Source organism: Anolis sagrei, chromosome 6 (genome assembly GCF_037176765.1).
Source record: "Anolis sagrei isolate rAnoSag1 chromosome 6, rAnoSag1.mat, whole genome shotgun sequence".
Lineage (NCBI taxonomy): Eukaryota > Metazoa > Chordata > Lepidosauria > Squamata > Dactyloidae > Anolis > Anolis sagrei.
The window spans coordinates 127,913,501-127,928,685 of NC_090026.1; the positions used below are offsets into that span (position 1 = coordinate 127,913,501).

At 45.2% G+C, this 15,185-nt stretch overlaps 1 protein-coding gene across 2 annotated transcripts; it reads left to right on the forward strand.

The window, feature by feature from the left end:
* Window positions 1-7: 7 nt before the first annotated feature.
* MRPL55 (mitochondrial ribosomal protein L55) lies at window positions 8-9,600 on the forward strand. 2 transcript variants are annotated; one of them, XM_067470399.1, is made up of 4 exons: window positions 8-135; window positions 2,832-2,989; window positions 4,987-5,188; window positions 9,340-9,600. In XM_067470399.1, the coding sequence occupies exons 2-4, from the start codon at window positions 2,961-2,963 to the stop codon at window positions 9,487-9,489; spliced, it is 381 nt and encodes a 126-aa protein (XP_067326500.1). In that variant the 5' UTR covers window positions 8-135; window positions 2,832-2,960; the 3' UTR covers window positions 9,490-9,600. The 2 variants fall into 2 exon arrangements, with proteins under 2 accessions (XP_067326500.1, XP_067326499.1); XM_067470398.1 differs by having other exon boundaries at window positions 2,835-2,989.
* Window positions 9,601-15,185: the final 5,585 nt, after the last annotated feature.

The following is a 15,185-nucleotide window of genomic DNA, read 5'->3' on the forward strand; positions in this document are numbered from 1 at the left end:
CTCATTGGTCACGACGAGTCACGTGAGCGAGGCTTCTTTTGCACAAGGCGCAAGCGAGGATCAAACCATTTGGGACATTTGTAGGGGGGAGCGGGTCAAACCATTACGCGACAGCATTGCGGAGGAAAGAGAAGCGTGAGTAGAAGAATATGGAGCGAACCATTTGCAGAAAGAAATGGGGGGGACGACGACTATGGACTACTAAACCATTGAAAGGCTGAATGGGGACAAACCATTTGCAGAAGGAAATGGGGGAGGCGGGAAGTGAAAGCAATATTCCTATAGGACGAAACCATTGAAGAGCTGAATGGGACAAACCATTTGCAGAAGGAAATGGGGGGAGGCAGAAATGGAAATTTATTTATTTGTCGTGTCAGAGCAACCAGTCCATTACATTACATTTCTAACAGAACAAAGCAAACAAATAGACAGAATACACAACTTGTGAGTCTGGTAGTGGATTAAATGTCCTTTGACCAGTATCTGGCCACTTGGAGTGCCTCTGGTGTTGCTGCAAGAAGGTCCTCCATGGTGCATGTAGCAGGGCTCAGGTTGCATTGCAGCAGGTGGTCAGTGGTTTGCTCTTCTCCACACTCGCATGTCAAGGATTCCACTTTGTGGCCCCATTTTCTAAGGTTGGCTCTGCATCTCGTGGTGCCAGAGTGCAGTCTGTTCAGCACCTTCCAAGTCGCCCAGTCCTTTGTGTGCCCAGGGGGGAGTCTCATTTGGTATCAGCCATTGGTTGAGGTGCTGGGTTTGAGCCTTCCACTTTTGGACTCTTGCTTGCTGAGGTGTTCCAGCGAGTGTCTCTATTTCTAGATTTAAGTCGTTGACGTGCTGGCTGATACCCAAACGGGATGAGCTGGAGATGTCTCTGCCTTGGTCCTTTCACTATTGGCTGCTACTTCCCGGCGGATGTCAGGTGGTGCAATACCGGCTAAGCAGTGTAGTTTCTCCCGTGGTATAGGGCACAGACACCCCGTGATAATGCGGCATGTCTCATTAAGAGCCACATCCACTGTTTTAGCGTGGTGAGATGTGTTCCACACTGGGCACGCATACTCAGCAGCAGAGTAACATGGCGCAAAGGCAGATGTCTTCACTGTGTCTGGTTGTGATCCCCAGGTTGTGCCAGTCAGCTTTTGTGTGATATTGTTTCTAGCACCCACTTTTTGCTTGATGTTCAGGCAGTGCTTCTTGTAGGTCAGAGCACGGTCCAGAGTGACTCCCAGGTATTTGGGTGCGCTGCAATGCTCCAGCGGGATTCCTTCCCAGGTAATCATCCTCAGAGCTCGGGATGCTTGTCTGTTCTTGAGGTGAAAGGCACATGTCTGTGTTTTAGATGGGTTGGGGATCAGCTGGTTTTCCCTGTAATAGGCAGTAAGAGCACCTAGAGCTTCGGAGAGCTTCTGTTCTGCCATCTCAAAGCTCCCTGCTTGAGCAGTAATGGCACGATCATCAGCATAGATGAAACTCTCTGTCCCTTCTGGCAGTGGCTGGTCATTTGTGTACATGAAGGATGATTTAATATAATACAACAAATAAGTATTTATTTGTTTATAACTCTTTATTTAAATGAGTTGGATTAAATTGTAATATTTTTGAATAAATTACAACACTTATGCATAAATTATACCCAAAAGCGTGTAATATAATAACGAAGGCGTCCAGGGGCTATAGAGACAACTAATATGTATTTATTATTGAAATGAATTAAAATACAACATTTTTGAATAAATTATTAACAGTTATGCACACTTACTTACTTAAGCGATCCCTCATAGATCGAGGATGATGGTCTTCCAGATGTAGAGTCTTGGTGGTGGGTCCGCGGGTGGCTATGGAGCCCTATTCTCGATCCACATGTTCTCCCACAGTGTGGACATCGCTTTCCAGACGGAAGGCGGTTCCTGGTCAGGGTTGGCTTGATGCATCTTCCTGTTGGTGCGTTTCTCCCTTTCGCCTTCCATTCGTGCCCCTTTTAATTCTGCAGCACTGCTGGTCACAGCTGACCTCCAGTTAGAGCTCTCAAGGGCCAGGGTTTCCTAGTTCTTGTTGTCTATGCCACAGTTTTTGAGGTTGCCTTTAAGCCCAACTTTAAATCTCTTTTCCTGTCCAGCAACATTACATTTCCTGTTCTTATGTTTGGAGCATAGTAACTGCTTTGGGAGACAGTGGTCAGGCATCCGGACAGCGTGGCTGGTCTAGCTGAGTTGATGGCGGAGGACCATTGCTTCAATGCTGGTGGTCTTTGCTTCTTCCAGCACAGTGACATTTGTCTGCCTGTCTTCCCAAGAGATTTTCAGGATTTTCTGGAGGCAACACTGATGGAATTGTTCCAGGAGTTGCATTTGTCATCTGTAGATAGTCCATGTCTCGCAGGCATATAGCAGGGTTGGGAGGACAATGGCTTTATAAGCAAGCACCTTGGTATCCCTATGGATGTCCTGGTCCTCAAACACTCTCTGCTTCATTTGGAAAAATGCTGCACTCGCAGAGCTCAGACGATGTTGTATTTCAGTGTCAGTGTTGCACAATATGCACAAATTTATACCTAAAAGTGTGTAATATAACATTGAAGGCCAATGTAATATAATTTCCAAAAATCAATTTATGGCCATTCTGAACAGAATTGGGGAAATAGTTTTACAACTTCAATTTGTCTTAGAACTCCTCAAAACCTCTGAGGATGCTTGCCATAGATGCAGGCGAAACGTCAGGAGAGAATGCTTCTAGAACATGGCTATAGCCGGAAAAACCTACAACAACCTATTGATTCCAACCATGAAAGCCTTCGACAATGTAATGATTTTATTTTATTTTTCTTCCAGCAGATGTGATAAGAACGTGGCCCTTGGATCATGCCCGATAAGCACAGCTTTCGCCCATCCAAAAACTCGTATCTTATAAATCATTGTTAGCCTGAAGTTTGTTATAAGAAGTTCTGGATCATCGTCAGCATGATGACAACCATCAGGAGGACTCTCAGGTATGTAATACTATAGGGTATTGATTCTGGAACACCCATATATGCACATTGTGCAATTATTTTGGAGATGGGACCCAAGTCTAAACATGGCATTCCTTTATGTTTCTTGTACACCTTATATACATAGTCTGAAAGCCACTTTACACAGAGTACACAACAGGCCTGGACAGACTTCGACCCTCCCTCCAGGTATTTTGGACTTCAATTCCCATATTTCCTAACAGGCTGTTAGGAATTGTGGGAGTTGAAGTCCAAAACACCTGGAGGGAAGACTGAAGTTTGCCCATGCCTGATCTATATCCATCATTAAAGGTACAAATACCTGATTTGATAGTATAAGAGTTGGGTTGTTGTAGGTTTTTTTGGGCTATATGGCCATATTCCAGAGGCATTCTCTCCTGACGTTTCGCCTGCATCTATGGCAAACATCCTCAGAGGTAGTGAGGTCTGTTGGAACTAGGAAAATGGGTGTATATATCTGTGGAATGACCAAGGTGGGACAAAGAACTCTTGTCTGCTGGAGCGAGGTGTGAATGTTTCAACTGACCACCTTGATTAGCATTTGATAGCCTGCAGTGCCTGGGCAATCTTTTGTTGAGAGGTGATTAGATGTCCTTGTTTGTTTCCTCTCTGTTGTTGTGCTGTTCTAATTTTGGAGTTTTTGAATACTGTTAGCCAGATTTTGTTCATTTCCATGATTTCCTCCTTTCTGTTGAAATTGTCCACATGCTTGTGGATTTCAATGGCTTCTCTGTGTAGTCTGACATGGTGGCTGTGAGAGTGGTCCAGCATTTCTGTGTTCTCAAATAATATGCTGTGTCCAGGTTGGTTCATCAGGTGCTCTGCTCTGGCTGACTTCTCTGGTTGGAATTGTTTGCAGTGCCTTTCATGTTCCTTGATGCGTGTCTGGGCAATGCTGCATTTGGTGGTCCCTCTGTAGACTTGTCCACAGCTGCATGGTACACGGTAGACTCCATCATAAGTGAGAGGATCCCTCTTGTCCTTGGGCACTGCCAGGCCATCAAATGCTAATCAAGGTGGTCATTTGAAACATTCACACCTAGCTCCAACAAACAAGAGTTCTAAAGACTGCCAGGGTGGGGGCTTGCCTAATATCTCTGGGGGGTGAATTCCAGAGCCGAGGGGCCATCACAGAGAAGGTCCTGTGGCGCATTTATCAAACAGATATGTGTGTCATAGCAGAGCACCTGATGAACTAACCTGGACACAGAATATTATGGGAGAACACAGAAATGCTGGACCACTCTCACAACCACCATGTCAGACTACACAGAGAAGCCATTGAAATCCACAAGCAGCATGTGGACACTTTCAACAGAAAGGAAGAAACTATGAAAATGAACAAAATCTGGCTACCAGTGTTAAAACAAAACTCTAAAATCAGGAAAATACTTAAAGAGCAATAGTAAAAAAATGGGGAATTCCAGACAGGAAACAATCAGGGCCTGGTAGCACTTCCCAACAAAGGATTCCCCCAGGATATAAGCAGCCAGGCTTTGAAGCTGCAAGACCTCTCAGTGTTAATCAAAGTGGATAATTGCAACATCCAGACTTGCCTCCAACATTCAAGAGTTCTTTCTCCCACCCTGAACATTCCACAGATATATAAACCTCACTTGCCTAGTTTCCAACAGACCTCACAACCTCTGAGGATGCCTGCCATAGTTGTGGAAGAAACGTCAGGAGAGAATGCTTCTGGAACATGGCCATACAGCCCGTAAAACTTACAGCAACCCAATGGGAGTTATTATTTATTGAAGCACTGGTATTCATTGACAGAGAAGAGTTGTGAAACTACAACTCTCATTAGTACATAGCACTGAGTCAAGTCAGTTAGAGTGGAGTCAAACTGCATTCATTCTAATGCTCAGGCGGCTGCATCACACTGGCGTTATTGACCCATACTGAGTGCTAGCATGCATCAGCTCTTGCACTGAACTGATAGACGGTTTCCATTCTGCTTAAATTGGTTCCAGGCTCTTGCAAGGAGAGGCGCTCTGTGCATTGCTTCCCAGGCCTTGCCATCTTCACACATCCGCATGCCAACCCAATTCCAACCGGACATCCATCGCTTGCGTTTCAAGGCAGAAGTACGGCCGGTTGTATCCGGTTCTGCTGGTCAGACCTGACGGCTCCACCATCCACATCCGGTACAAAGAACCCAGGCGGATCCTATCGGTGAGCGCTGAATTTGTCCAGATAGAGCTTATTTATTTATTCGTTTGTTTACAACATTTATATGCCGCCCTTCTCACCCTGAGGGGGACTCAGAGCGGCTTACAAGATACATACAATGAGTCCCCCTTGGGGTGAGAAAAGCAGTATGCAAAGATTGTAAATAAATAAATAAATAATATTTGTGTGTGTGAATCGTATATATCTATCTATATCTATGGCTGGATGGCTCTTTGTCAAAAGGGCTTTGATTATGTTTTCTTGCCCTGATGAAGGGAGGTGGACTGGATGACCTTAAGGAAGGAGGGAGTGTCAGGAGGGTCTCCAAAGACCACCAGAAAACATAGGATTTTCTGTTGGTCGTGTGGGTTCTGTGTAGGAACTTTGGCCCAATTCTATCATTGATGGGATTCAGAATGCTCTTTGATTATAGGTGAACTATAAATGATCTGCGCCGGGATGATCTGCGCCGGGAGCTCGACAGGGGGAGTGTGTCCCTGTTGGTGCTGCTCGACCTCTCAGCGGCCTTCGATACCGTCGACCACGGTATCCTTCTGGGACGCCTCGCAGGAATGGGTCTTGGAGGTACTGTTTTGCAGTGGCTCCGGTCATTCCTGGAGGGTCGATCTCAGAAAGTGTTGTTGGGGGACACCTGTTCAACCCCACAACCATTGTCTTGTGGGGTTCCTCAGGGCTCAATATTGTCTCCCATGTTGTTTAACATCTACATGAAGCCGCTGGGGGAGATCATCCGGAGTTTCGGGGCACGGTGTCATCTGTACGCGGATGATGTCCAACTCTGTCACTCCTTTCCACCTGCTCCTAAGGAGGCTGTCCAGGTCCTGAACCGGTGCCTGGCCGCTGTGACGGTCTGGATGAGGGCGAACAAATTGAAATTGAATCCAGACAAGACAGAGGTACTCCTGGTCAGTCGCAAGGCCGAACAGGGCATAGGGTTACAGCCTGTGTTGGATGGGGCCACACTCCCCCTGAAGATGCAGGTTCGCAGCTTGGGTGTGATCCTGGACTCATCGCTGAGCCTGGAACCCCAGGTTTCGGCGGTGACCAGGGGAGCATTTGCACAGCTAAAGCTTGTGCGCCAGCTGCGCCCATACCTTGGGAAGTCTGACTTGGCCACGATAGTCCACGCTCTGGTTACATCCCGTTTAGACTACTGCAACGCTCTCTACGTGGGGTTGCCTTTGAAGACAGCTCGGAAGCTCCAACTAGTCCAACGCTCGGCAGCCATGATTTTAACAGGAGCGGAGCGCAGGGAGCATACAACCCCCCTGTTGCGCCAACTCCATTGGCTACCGATCTGCTACCGGGCTGAATTCAAAGTGCTGGCGTTGGCCTTTAAAGCCCTAAACGGTTCCGGCCCAAGCTACCTATCTGACTGCATCTCTGCCTATGAACCCACCAGGAGTTTGAGATCTTCCGGGGAGACCCTGCTCTCGATCCCGCCTGCTTCTCAAGCTCGGCTGGCGGGGACGAGAGATAGGGCCTTTTCTGTGGTGGCCCCCCGGCTTTGGAACACCCTCCCCATAGAGGTACGATCAGCCCCTTCGCTGATGGTGTTTCGGAAAAGATTGAAGACATGGATGTTTAAACAAGCATTCGGTTAATCCGTTGTAACGAATTGTGATGACTAAGGATTGGTTATACACGGACGATGAATTTTGGATTACGATTCCAGTTATGAGATGCATAGGATTGTTATTGGTGGCCCAATAATTTGTACTGTATATGTGTTTTATGCTTTTAACTGAATATTGTTTTTTAAATGTTGTAAACCGCAATGAGTCGCCGATTTAGGCTGAGATATTAGCGGTATACAAGTGCATTAATAAATAAATAAATAAATAAATAAATCCCAGTAACTGCAACTCCCAAATGTCAAGGTCTATTTTCCCCAAACTCCATCTGTTTTCATATTTGGGCATATGGAGTATTCGTACTAAGTTTGGTCTAGATCCTTCATTATTTGAGTCCACAGTGCTCTCTGGATGTAGTGAACTACAACTCCAAAACTCAAGGTCAATGCCCACCAAACCCTTCAGTATGTTCTCTTGGTCATGGGAGTTCTGTGTGCCAAGTTTGGTTCAATTCCATCGTTGGTGGAGTTCAGAATGCTCTTTGATTGTTTTCATATTTGGGAATATGGAGTATTCGTACCAAGTTTGGTCTAGATCCTTCATTATTTGAGTCCACAGTGCTCTCTGGATGTAGGTGAACTACAACTCCAAAGCTCAAGGTCAGTGCTCACTAAACCCTTTTAGTCTTTTCTGTTGGTCATGGGAGTCTTGTGTCCCAAGCTTGGTTGGAGTAAGCTCCTGACCATTTGTCTAGCTTGCTGTCACCCTTTGCAGCCAGAAAGACAGTTGCATCTGTCAAGTAGGAAATTTAGGTACCACTTATGCAGGGAGGCTAATTTAACTAATATAAAATGCCATAAAACTCTCCAGCAGCATGCAAAATAATGAGAAAGTACTCCATCGGTGTCACAAGTGGATGGTGAAGCGTCAGCTCCCCCGGTGGTCGTAATTCAAAAGCATATCCTCATGAAGCTGGAATGTTAAATAGCCTCTGTATGTCTGTCTATACATGGTGTGTGTCTATGTCATTGAATGTTTGCCATGTATATGTGCATTTTGATCCACCCTGTGTGATGAGAAGGGCGGAATATAAATACTCTAAATAAATTCTATCATTGGTGGAGTCCAGAATACTCTTTGATTGTAGGTGAACTATAAATCCCAGCAACTACAACTCCCAAATGACAAAATCAATATTTTTGAGTGATGGTCACTCCGTTGGTTGGTAAGAGTCTTGTGGCCAAATTTGGGGGCAATTCGTCCAGCGGATTTTGAGTTGTTGTGTCACTCAAAATGAATAGAGCATTTATATAGATATATATAGATACTAGCCGTCTCCTGCCACGCGTTGTTGTGGCCCAGTCAGGTGATCTGGAAAATAAAGTAATGAGAAAGTGTTGGTTTCTAATATATGTAATTTCTTTATGCTTGTGGGTAAATAGTATTTGATTACGTTTTCTTGCCCTGGTGAAGGGAGTTGGACTGGATGGCCTTAAGTATTTTCTATTGGTCACGGGGTTCTGTGTGGGAACTTTGCCCCAAATCTGTTGTTGGTGGGGTTCAGAATGCTCTTTGATTATAGGTAAACTATAAATCCCAGTAACTACAACTCCCAAATGTCAAGGTCTATTTCCCCCAAGCTTCCTCTGCGTTCCTAGTTGGGCATATGGAATATTCGTGCCAAGTTTGGTCCATATCCATCATTGTTTGACTCCACAGTGGATGTAGGTGAACTACAACTCCAAAACCCAAGGTCAAGGCCCACCAAACCCTTTTAGTCTTTTCTGTTGGTCATGGGAATCTTGTGTCCCAAGATTCAATTCCATCATTGTTGGAGTTCAGAATACTCTTTGATTGTAGTTGATCCCAGCAACTACAACTCCCAAATGACAAAATCAGTTTTTTCGAGTGATGGTCACTTTTTGAGTTGGTAAGTGTCTTGAGGCCAGATTTGGGGGCAATTTGTCCAGCGGATTTTGAGTTATGGTGTCACTCAAAATGAACAGAGCATTTATATATATATATAGATATTGTACTATCCCATTATATTGTCATATTATTAGTAATATTACATGTAATATAAAATATATAATTATAATATATTATTCATAGTATTATATTGTATTACATTATAATATTGTAAATATTATACGTATATACAATATATTATATTATATTATTATCATAGCATGGGAGACAACTGTCTTCTGGCCCCCTCTCTCTTCAATCTGGCCCAGAGCGACTATTGGTCCTGAGGGGAGGGGTCCCCAACTGATGACATATGCAGGAGACAAGATGAAACTGTCCCATGCCCCCCCCCTTTTATATAGCCTTGCTGTATTGCTGTGGGTGCATCTACACTGCAGAAATAATGCAGTTTGATGCTGCTTTAGCTGTGATGACTTAATGCTATGGAATCGTGAGAGTTACAACTTGAGAAGGCCTTTAGCCTTCTTTGCCAAAGAATATGGATTCCTTTCTTGTGCACTGGCAATCGTACACATGTTTTTTAAATGTAATGTTTAGTTGTTGTAATTGTTATTGTCCTTCCTTCATTAGATACCAATCGACATCAATACTCTCCCCGAAGCCGAAAGGAGAGCCCGGTTGCGGAAACGAGATGGCGTCAAGCTTAAACCCAAAGAGGAGGCGACTTTTGACGACGACTTTAAGTTGGATGATTATAGAAAGTTTTGGAAGAAAAAATGAGATCTTTGTGTTATTTCTTGAAAAGTAAATTTCTTTTAGCAAAAAACGCTGTTGTAAAAATCCAGGAAGGTAAAGGCAAACCTTAAATAAAGAATTTACCTATCATCTTTTCTCTCTGCGTATTGAGTCTATTTTGTGGATGGTGTAACTTAGTTAGATAATAGTCCTATTTTGGGAATGTCACTCTGAGAAACAATTGTATACATAGCTGGAATGAGTCAAAGCAATTTCTTAGTATCTTTCCACTGCATGAAGTTCATGGGTGAGTCTACACTATAGACTATACTTCTCAAGCACGGCTGGCGGGGACGAGAGATAGGGCCTTCCCGGTGGTGGCTCCTCGGCTGTGGAATGCCCTTCCCACGGACATTAGACTAGCACCATCTCTAATGGTATTCCGCAAAAAAGTGAAGACCTGGCTGTTTGAGCAGGCGTTCCAATAATTAGTGCAATGATTGGTTAATGAACACTGGAATGGAACAATGGACGACGAATCTGGAACATGTTTTTGATGACGAGACGACAGTGAATGGGTATTGTAGTAATTATTAATTGTGTAATGTGTTAGGTTGTTAACTGTTTTTTTACTGTAACACTGAATTTTTGCTGTTCGTATTTGTTGTGAACCGCTGTGAGTCGCCTTCGGGCTGAGAACAGCGGTATATAAGTAAAGTAAATAAATAAACAATAAATAAATAATAAATTAATGCTGTTTGACACCACTTTAGCAGCCATAGCTCCATGCAATATTTGCACCTTCTCAATGCTCATGTTGCACTCCAGGTCAAGAAGAAGCGCTCTGACTTTAAACACACCACACCAAGAGTGAAGAGACAAATCTTTTATTGAAACTTAGTAAATAGCTAGAAGAAATAAATGCTTGTAAGAAAATCAAGTTTCAAAAAGTAATTAGTCCATAACACAAAGCAATGTCCACACAAAAAATAAAAGCAATCTAAGACAGGATTAATTCAGACAGGAATCAAACAAGATGCAAAGACAATCCAAAAGGCTAAAAAAACTCCACAGAAACAAGACCCCTTGAACAAGACTTCCATGGCACAAGAACTTGGTTTCCAAACGATGCCTGATCTAACAAGTTTTCTCTTGAAGCAAATTTTATATCCCAAAACGCAGAAATTGGTTTCGTTTCCCCCCACATTTTCCCTTTATCAGACGAAGCCTTTCGGAACGACATAAATACTGAGTTTGTTGTCGATCCTGGCTAATCTCCAGCCGCCTATTCTTCAGCTCCCTATCTGGCTGCTCATTAAAATTCCCAGGTGTCAGATTGTTTTCCAAACCCAAATCTTGAGAGCTCACAGAGAGAGGGAGTGAATTATCATTGCTAGGCCTAGCAGGAATATTCTCATGAGAAACTGCCCTTTGCACTGAAGCCTCTCTGTCATTGTCTGTATGAAAATCATTGACCAAACCATCTCCATCTCGTACCACAGCCTCGGCAACCTCAGCACCATCATTTCCCACATCAGGATCCTGAAACACAAACACAGACTGATTCCCAACAGCTCACAACATTCAGGAAGTGGCTTATGTAGCAAAGGACAGATTTAGGTGCAAGCAATTCAGGGGTTGGAAGGGTGGGATTTGGACTGTTAATTGGACAAGGCATGTGATCATGAAAGGCTTTTGAGATGATGCTCCATGCAATATAATGGACCCTTGGTATCCATTGAGGTTTAGTCAGGACTCCCATGGACCCCCAAATCTGTTCAAGTCTCATGATATACAGCGGCATAGTAAAATTGTGCCAAAATAATACGGCAAAATATTTGTATTGTGCATCTGGAAATTGGAATGACCAAACTTCCAGATGCACAACCACAGTATCCTTCTGGGACGCCTTGCAGGAATGGGCCTTAAGAGGTACTGATTTAGTGGCTCCAGTCCTTCCTGGAGGATCGCTCTCAGGTATTGTTAGAGGACACCTGCTCAGCCCCACGGCCATTCTACTGTGGGGTCCCGCAAGGTTCGGTACTGTCCTCTATGTTGTTTAACACCTACATGAAGCCGTTGGGGGAGATCATCCGGAGTTTCGGGGTTCGGTGCCATCTGTATGCAGATGATATCCAGCTCTGTCCCTCCTTCCCACCTGCTACTAAGGAGACTGTTCAAGTCCTGAACCAGTGCTTGGCAGTTGTAACGGACTGGATGAGAGGAAAAAAATTGAAGCTAAATCCAGACAAGACAGAGGTCCTCCTGGTCAGTCGTAAGGCCGAAAAGGGCATAGGGTTACAGCCTGTGTTAGACGGGGTTACACTCCCCTTGAAGGCACAGGTTTGCAGCTTGAGAGTGATCCTGGACTCATCGCTGAACCTGGAACTCCAGCCAGGGGAGCTTTTGCACAGTTTAAACTTGTGTGCCAGCTGCGCCAGTACCTTGGGACGTCTGACTTGGGCACGGTGGTCCACGCTTGTTACATCCTGAATAGATTACTGTAACGCACTCTATGTGGGGTTGCCTCTGAAGACTGCCCGGAAGCTCCAACTAGTCCAACACTCGGCAGCCAGGTTGCTCACCGGAGTGGGGTACAGGGAGCGCACGACGCCATTGCTGCGCCAGCTCTACTGGCTGCCTATTAGCTTCCGAGCACAATTCAAAGTCATGAGCCATGGGGAGAGGTGGGTAAAACACCATCATCCACATGCATTTATGCTTCATGGACACTGGTGCACTTGTTCATCCTCATCATCCATTCTCACACATTTGTGTATCATGATGCACCATAATCATGCATTTGTGCACCACCATCCACATGCATTTGTGCACCATCATCCATGTGCATTTTTGCATAATGGACACTTCTGCATTTGTGTGCATCTTCATCCTTATGCACTTTTTGCATTATGCATCATTCTCACACATTTGTGCACCATATAATAATAATAATAATAATAATAATAATAATAATAATAATAATAATGAGGGAGATGCAGTTTTAAAAGGGAATTGAAACTTTAGTTATATACCATCACCATCTCCCAGAAGGCACTTCTTTTGAAAGTTTTTGAAAGCACCGATAGTGCAACAAATCCCAAAATGCAAGAAAACACATATATCTGTATTACTTACTTACTTAGGCGATCCCTCGTTGGACGAGTAAGATGGTCTTCCATCATGGGTTTCCTTGTGGGTCCGTATGTGGCTGTGGAGCCCTATTCTTGCTCTGCATCTTCTTCCGCAGTGAGGGCATTTTTTTCCAGGTGGAAGGCGGTCCCGGTCGGGGTTGGCTTGACGCGCCTTCCTCCTGGCACGTTTCGCTCTTTCACCCTCCACTCATGCCTCCTCGAATTCTGCAGCACTGCTGGTCACAGCTGACCTCCAGCTGGAGCGCTCAAGGGCCAGGGCTTCCCAGTTCTCAGTGTCTATGCCAGAGTTTTTAAGGTTGGCTTTGAGCCCATCTTGAAATCTCTTTTCCTGCCCACCAACGTTCCGTTTTCCGTTCTTGAGTTCGGAGTAGAGCAACTGCTTTGGGAGACGGTGGTCAGGCATCCGGACAACGTGGCCTGTCCAGCGGAGTTGATGTTGGAGGACCATCCTTTCAAGGCTGGTGGTCTTTGCTTCTTCCAGCACACTGACGTTTGTCCGCTTGTCTTCCCAGGAGATTTGCAGGATTTTCCGGAGGCAGCGCTGATGGAATCGTTCCAGGAGCTGCATGTGACGTCTGTAGACAGTCCACGTCTCACAGGCGTATAGCAGGGTTGGGAGGACAATAGCTTTATAGACAAGCACCTTGGTATCCCTACGGATGTCCCGGTCCTCAAACACTCTCTGCTTCATTCGGGAAAATGCTGCACTTGCAGAGCTCAGGCGGTGTTGTATTTCGGCGTCGATGTTGACTTTGGTGGAGAGGTGGCTGCCAAGGTAGCGGAAATGGTCGACATTTTCTAATGTTACACCATTAAGCTGTGTCTCTGGCATTGGAGAGGGGACGGCTGGTGACTGCTGGAACAGCACTTTGGATTTCTCGATGTTCAGTGACAGGCCAAGCTTCGTGTATACTTCTGCGAAGGTGTTTAGAGTGGTTTGTAGATCTTCTTCTGTATGCGCACAGACGACATTGTCATCAGCATACTGGAGTTCTATAACAGATGCTGTTGTGACCTTGGTTTTGGCTTTCAGTCTGCTGAGGTTAAACAGCTTGCCATCTGTCCGATAGATTATTTCCACTCCGGTGGGAAGCTTCCCGTCAACAAGGTGAAGTATCATAGCAATAAAGATGGAGAATAGAGTTGGGGCAATAACACATCCCTGTTTGACACCCGATTCCACCTTAAATGGGTCACTTTGGGAGCCACTGCTGTCCAAGACTGTTGCCATCATGTCATCATGGAAGAGCCGCAAGATGTTCACAAATTTGTTAGGGCACCCGATTTTGTGGAGGATGGTCCAGAGAGCGCTGCGATTCACTGTGTCGAATGCCTTTGCAAGGTCGATGAATGCCATGTACAGAGGTTGGTTTTGTTCCCTGCATTTTTCTTGGAGCTGTCTTGCAGTGAAGATCATGTCCACGGTTCCTCTGGAGGGGCGGAAGCCGTTCTGGGATTCTGGGAGGGTGTCTTCTGAGAGGGGCAGAAGGCGGTTTGCAAGGATTCTTGCGAGGATTTTCCCAGCTGAGGTTAGAAGGGAGATACCTCGATAGTTTCCGCAGTCTGTTCTTTCCCCTTTTTTGAAGAGGGTGATGATGGTGGCATCCTTGAAGTCTGCTGGGATTTTCTCGGTCACCCACACTTTTTCTATGAGCTGGTGGAGTTGGTGTGTCAGCTCGGGTCCTCCCTCTTTAAAGATTTCAGCAGGGATCCCATCCGGTCCGCTGGCTTTGTTATTCTTTTGTTGGCTGATGGCATTGCTGACTTCTTCCAAGCTAGGCAGTGCTGCAAGCTCATCTCTGGTTTGTTGTTGCGGGATTTGTGAGAGGACCTCTTCGGCCACATTGGAGCTGCAGTTTAGGAGGCTTTGGTAGTGTTCTTTCCAACGTAGTGCAATTGACTTTTGGTCCTTCAGGAGTTTGGTTCCGTCTGATGAGCGTAGAGGCTGTATGCCATGGTTTCTTGGTCCATAGATGACCTTTGTGGCTTTGAAAAATCCTTGAGCATTATGGGTATCTGCCAGGTGTTGGATTTCTTCAGCCTTCTTTGTCCACCAGATGTTCTTGAGTTCTCTTGTCCTTCTTTGGACCTCAGCTTTTGCACTGGCATAGATCTTTTTCTTAGCAGCACAGTTGATGTCTCTCTGCCATATTTGGAAGGCTTTCCTTTTCTTGTCGATTAGCTGTTGGATCTCGATGTCATTTTCGTCAAACCAATCTTGGTGTTTCTTGGCTTGGTATCCAATAGTTTCTTCGCAGGCTTGGATGATGGAGGTCTTCAGTTTGTTCCAATGTTCCTCAACATTTTCGGGGTGTTCTGTGGGTAGAGGGTCCTTGAGTGCTGTTTGGAGATGAGCTCGTCTGGAGGGCTCCTGAAGGGCTTGGGTGTTCATTTTGCGCCTTGTTTTCCTTCCTTGGAGTCTGCGCTTGGGAGCTTGGGAGCTTGGATAGTATATCTGTATATACTATCTTCCACATGCATGGCTACACCATCATCCACATGCATTTCTGCTTCTTGGACACTTATGCATTTGTGTATCCTGATAATCTATGCACTTGTGCATAATGCACACCATTTCCACATCAT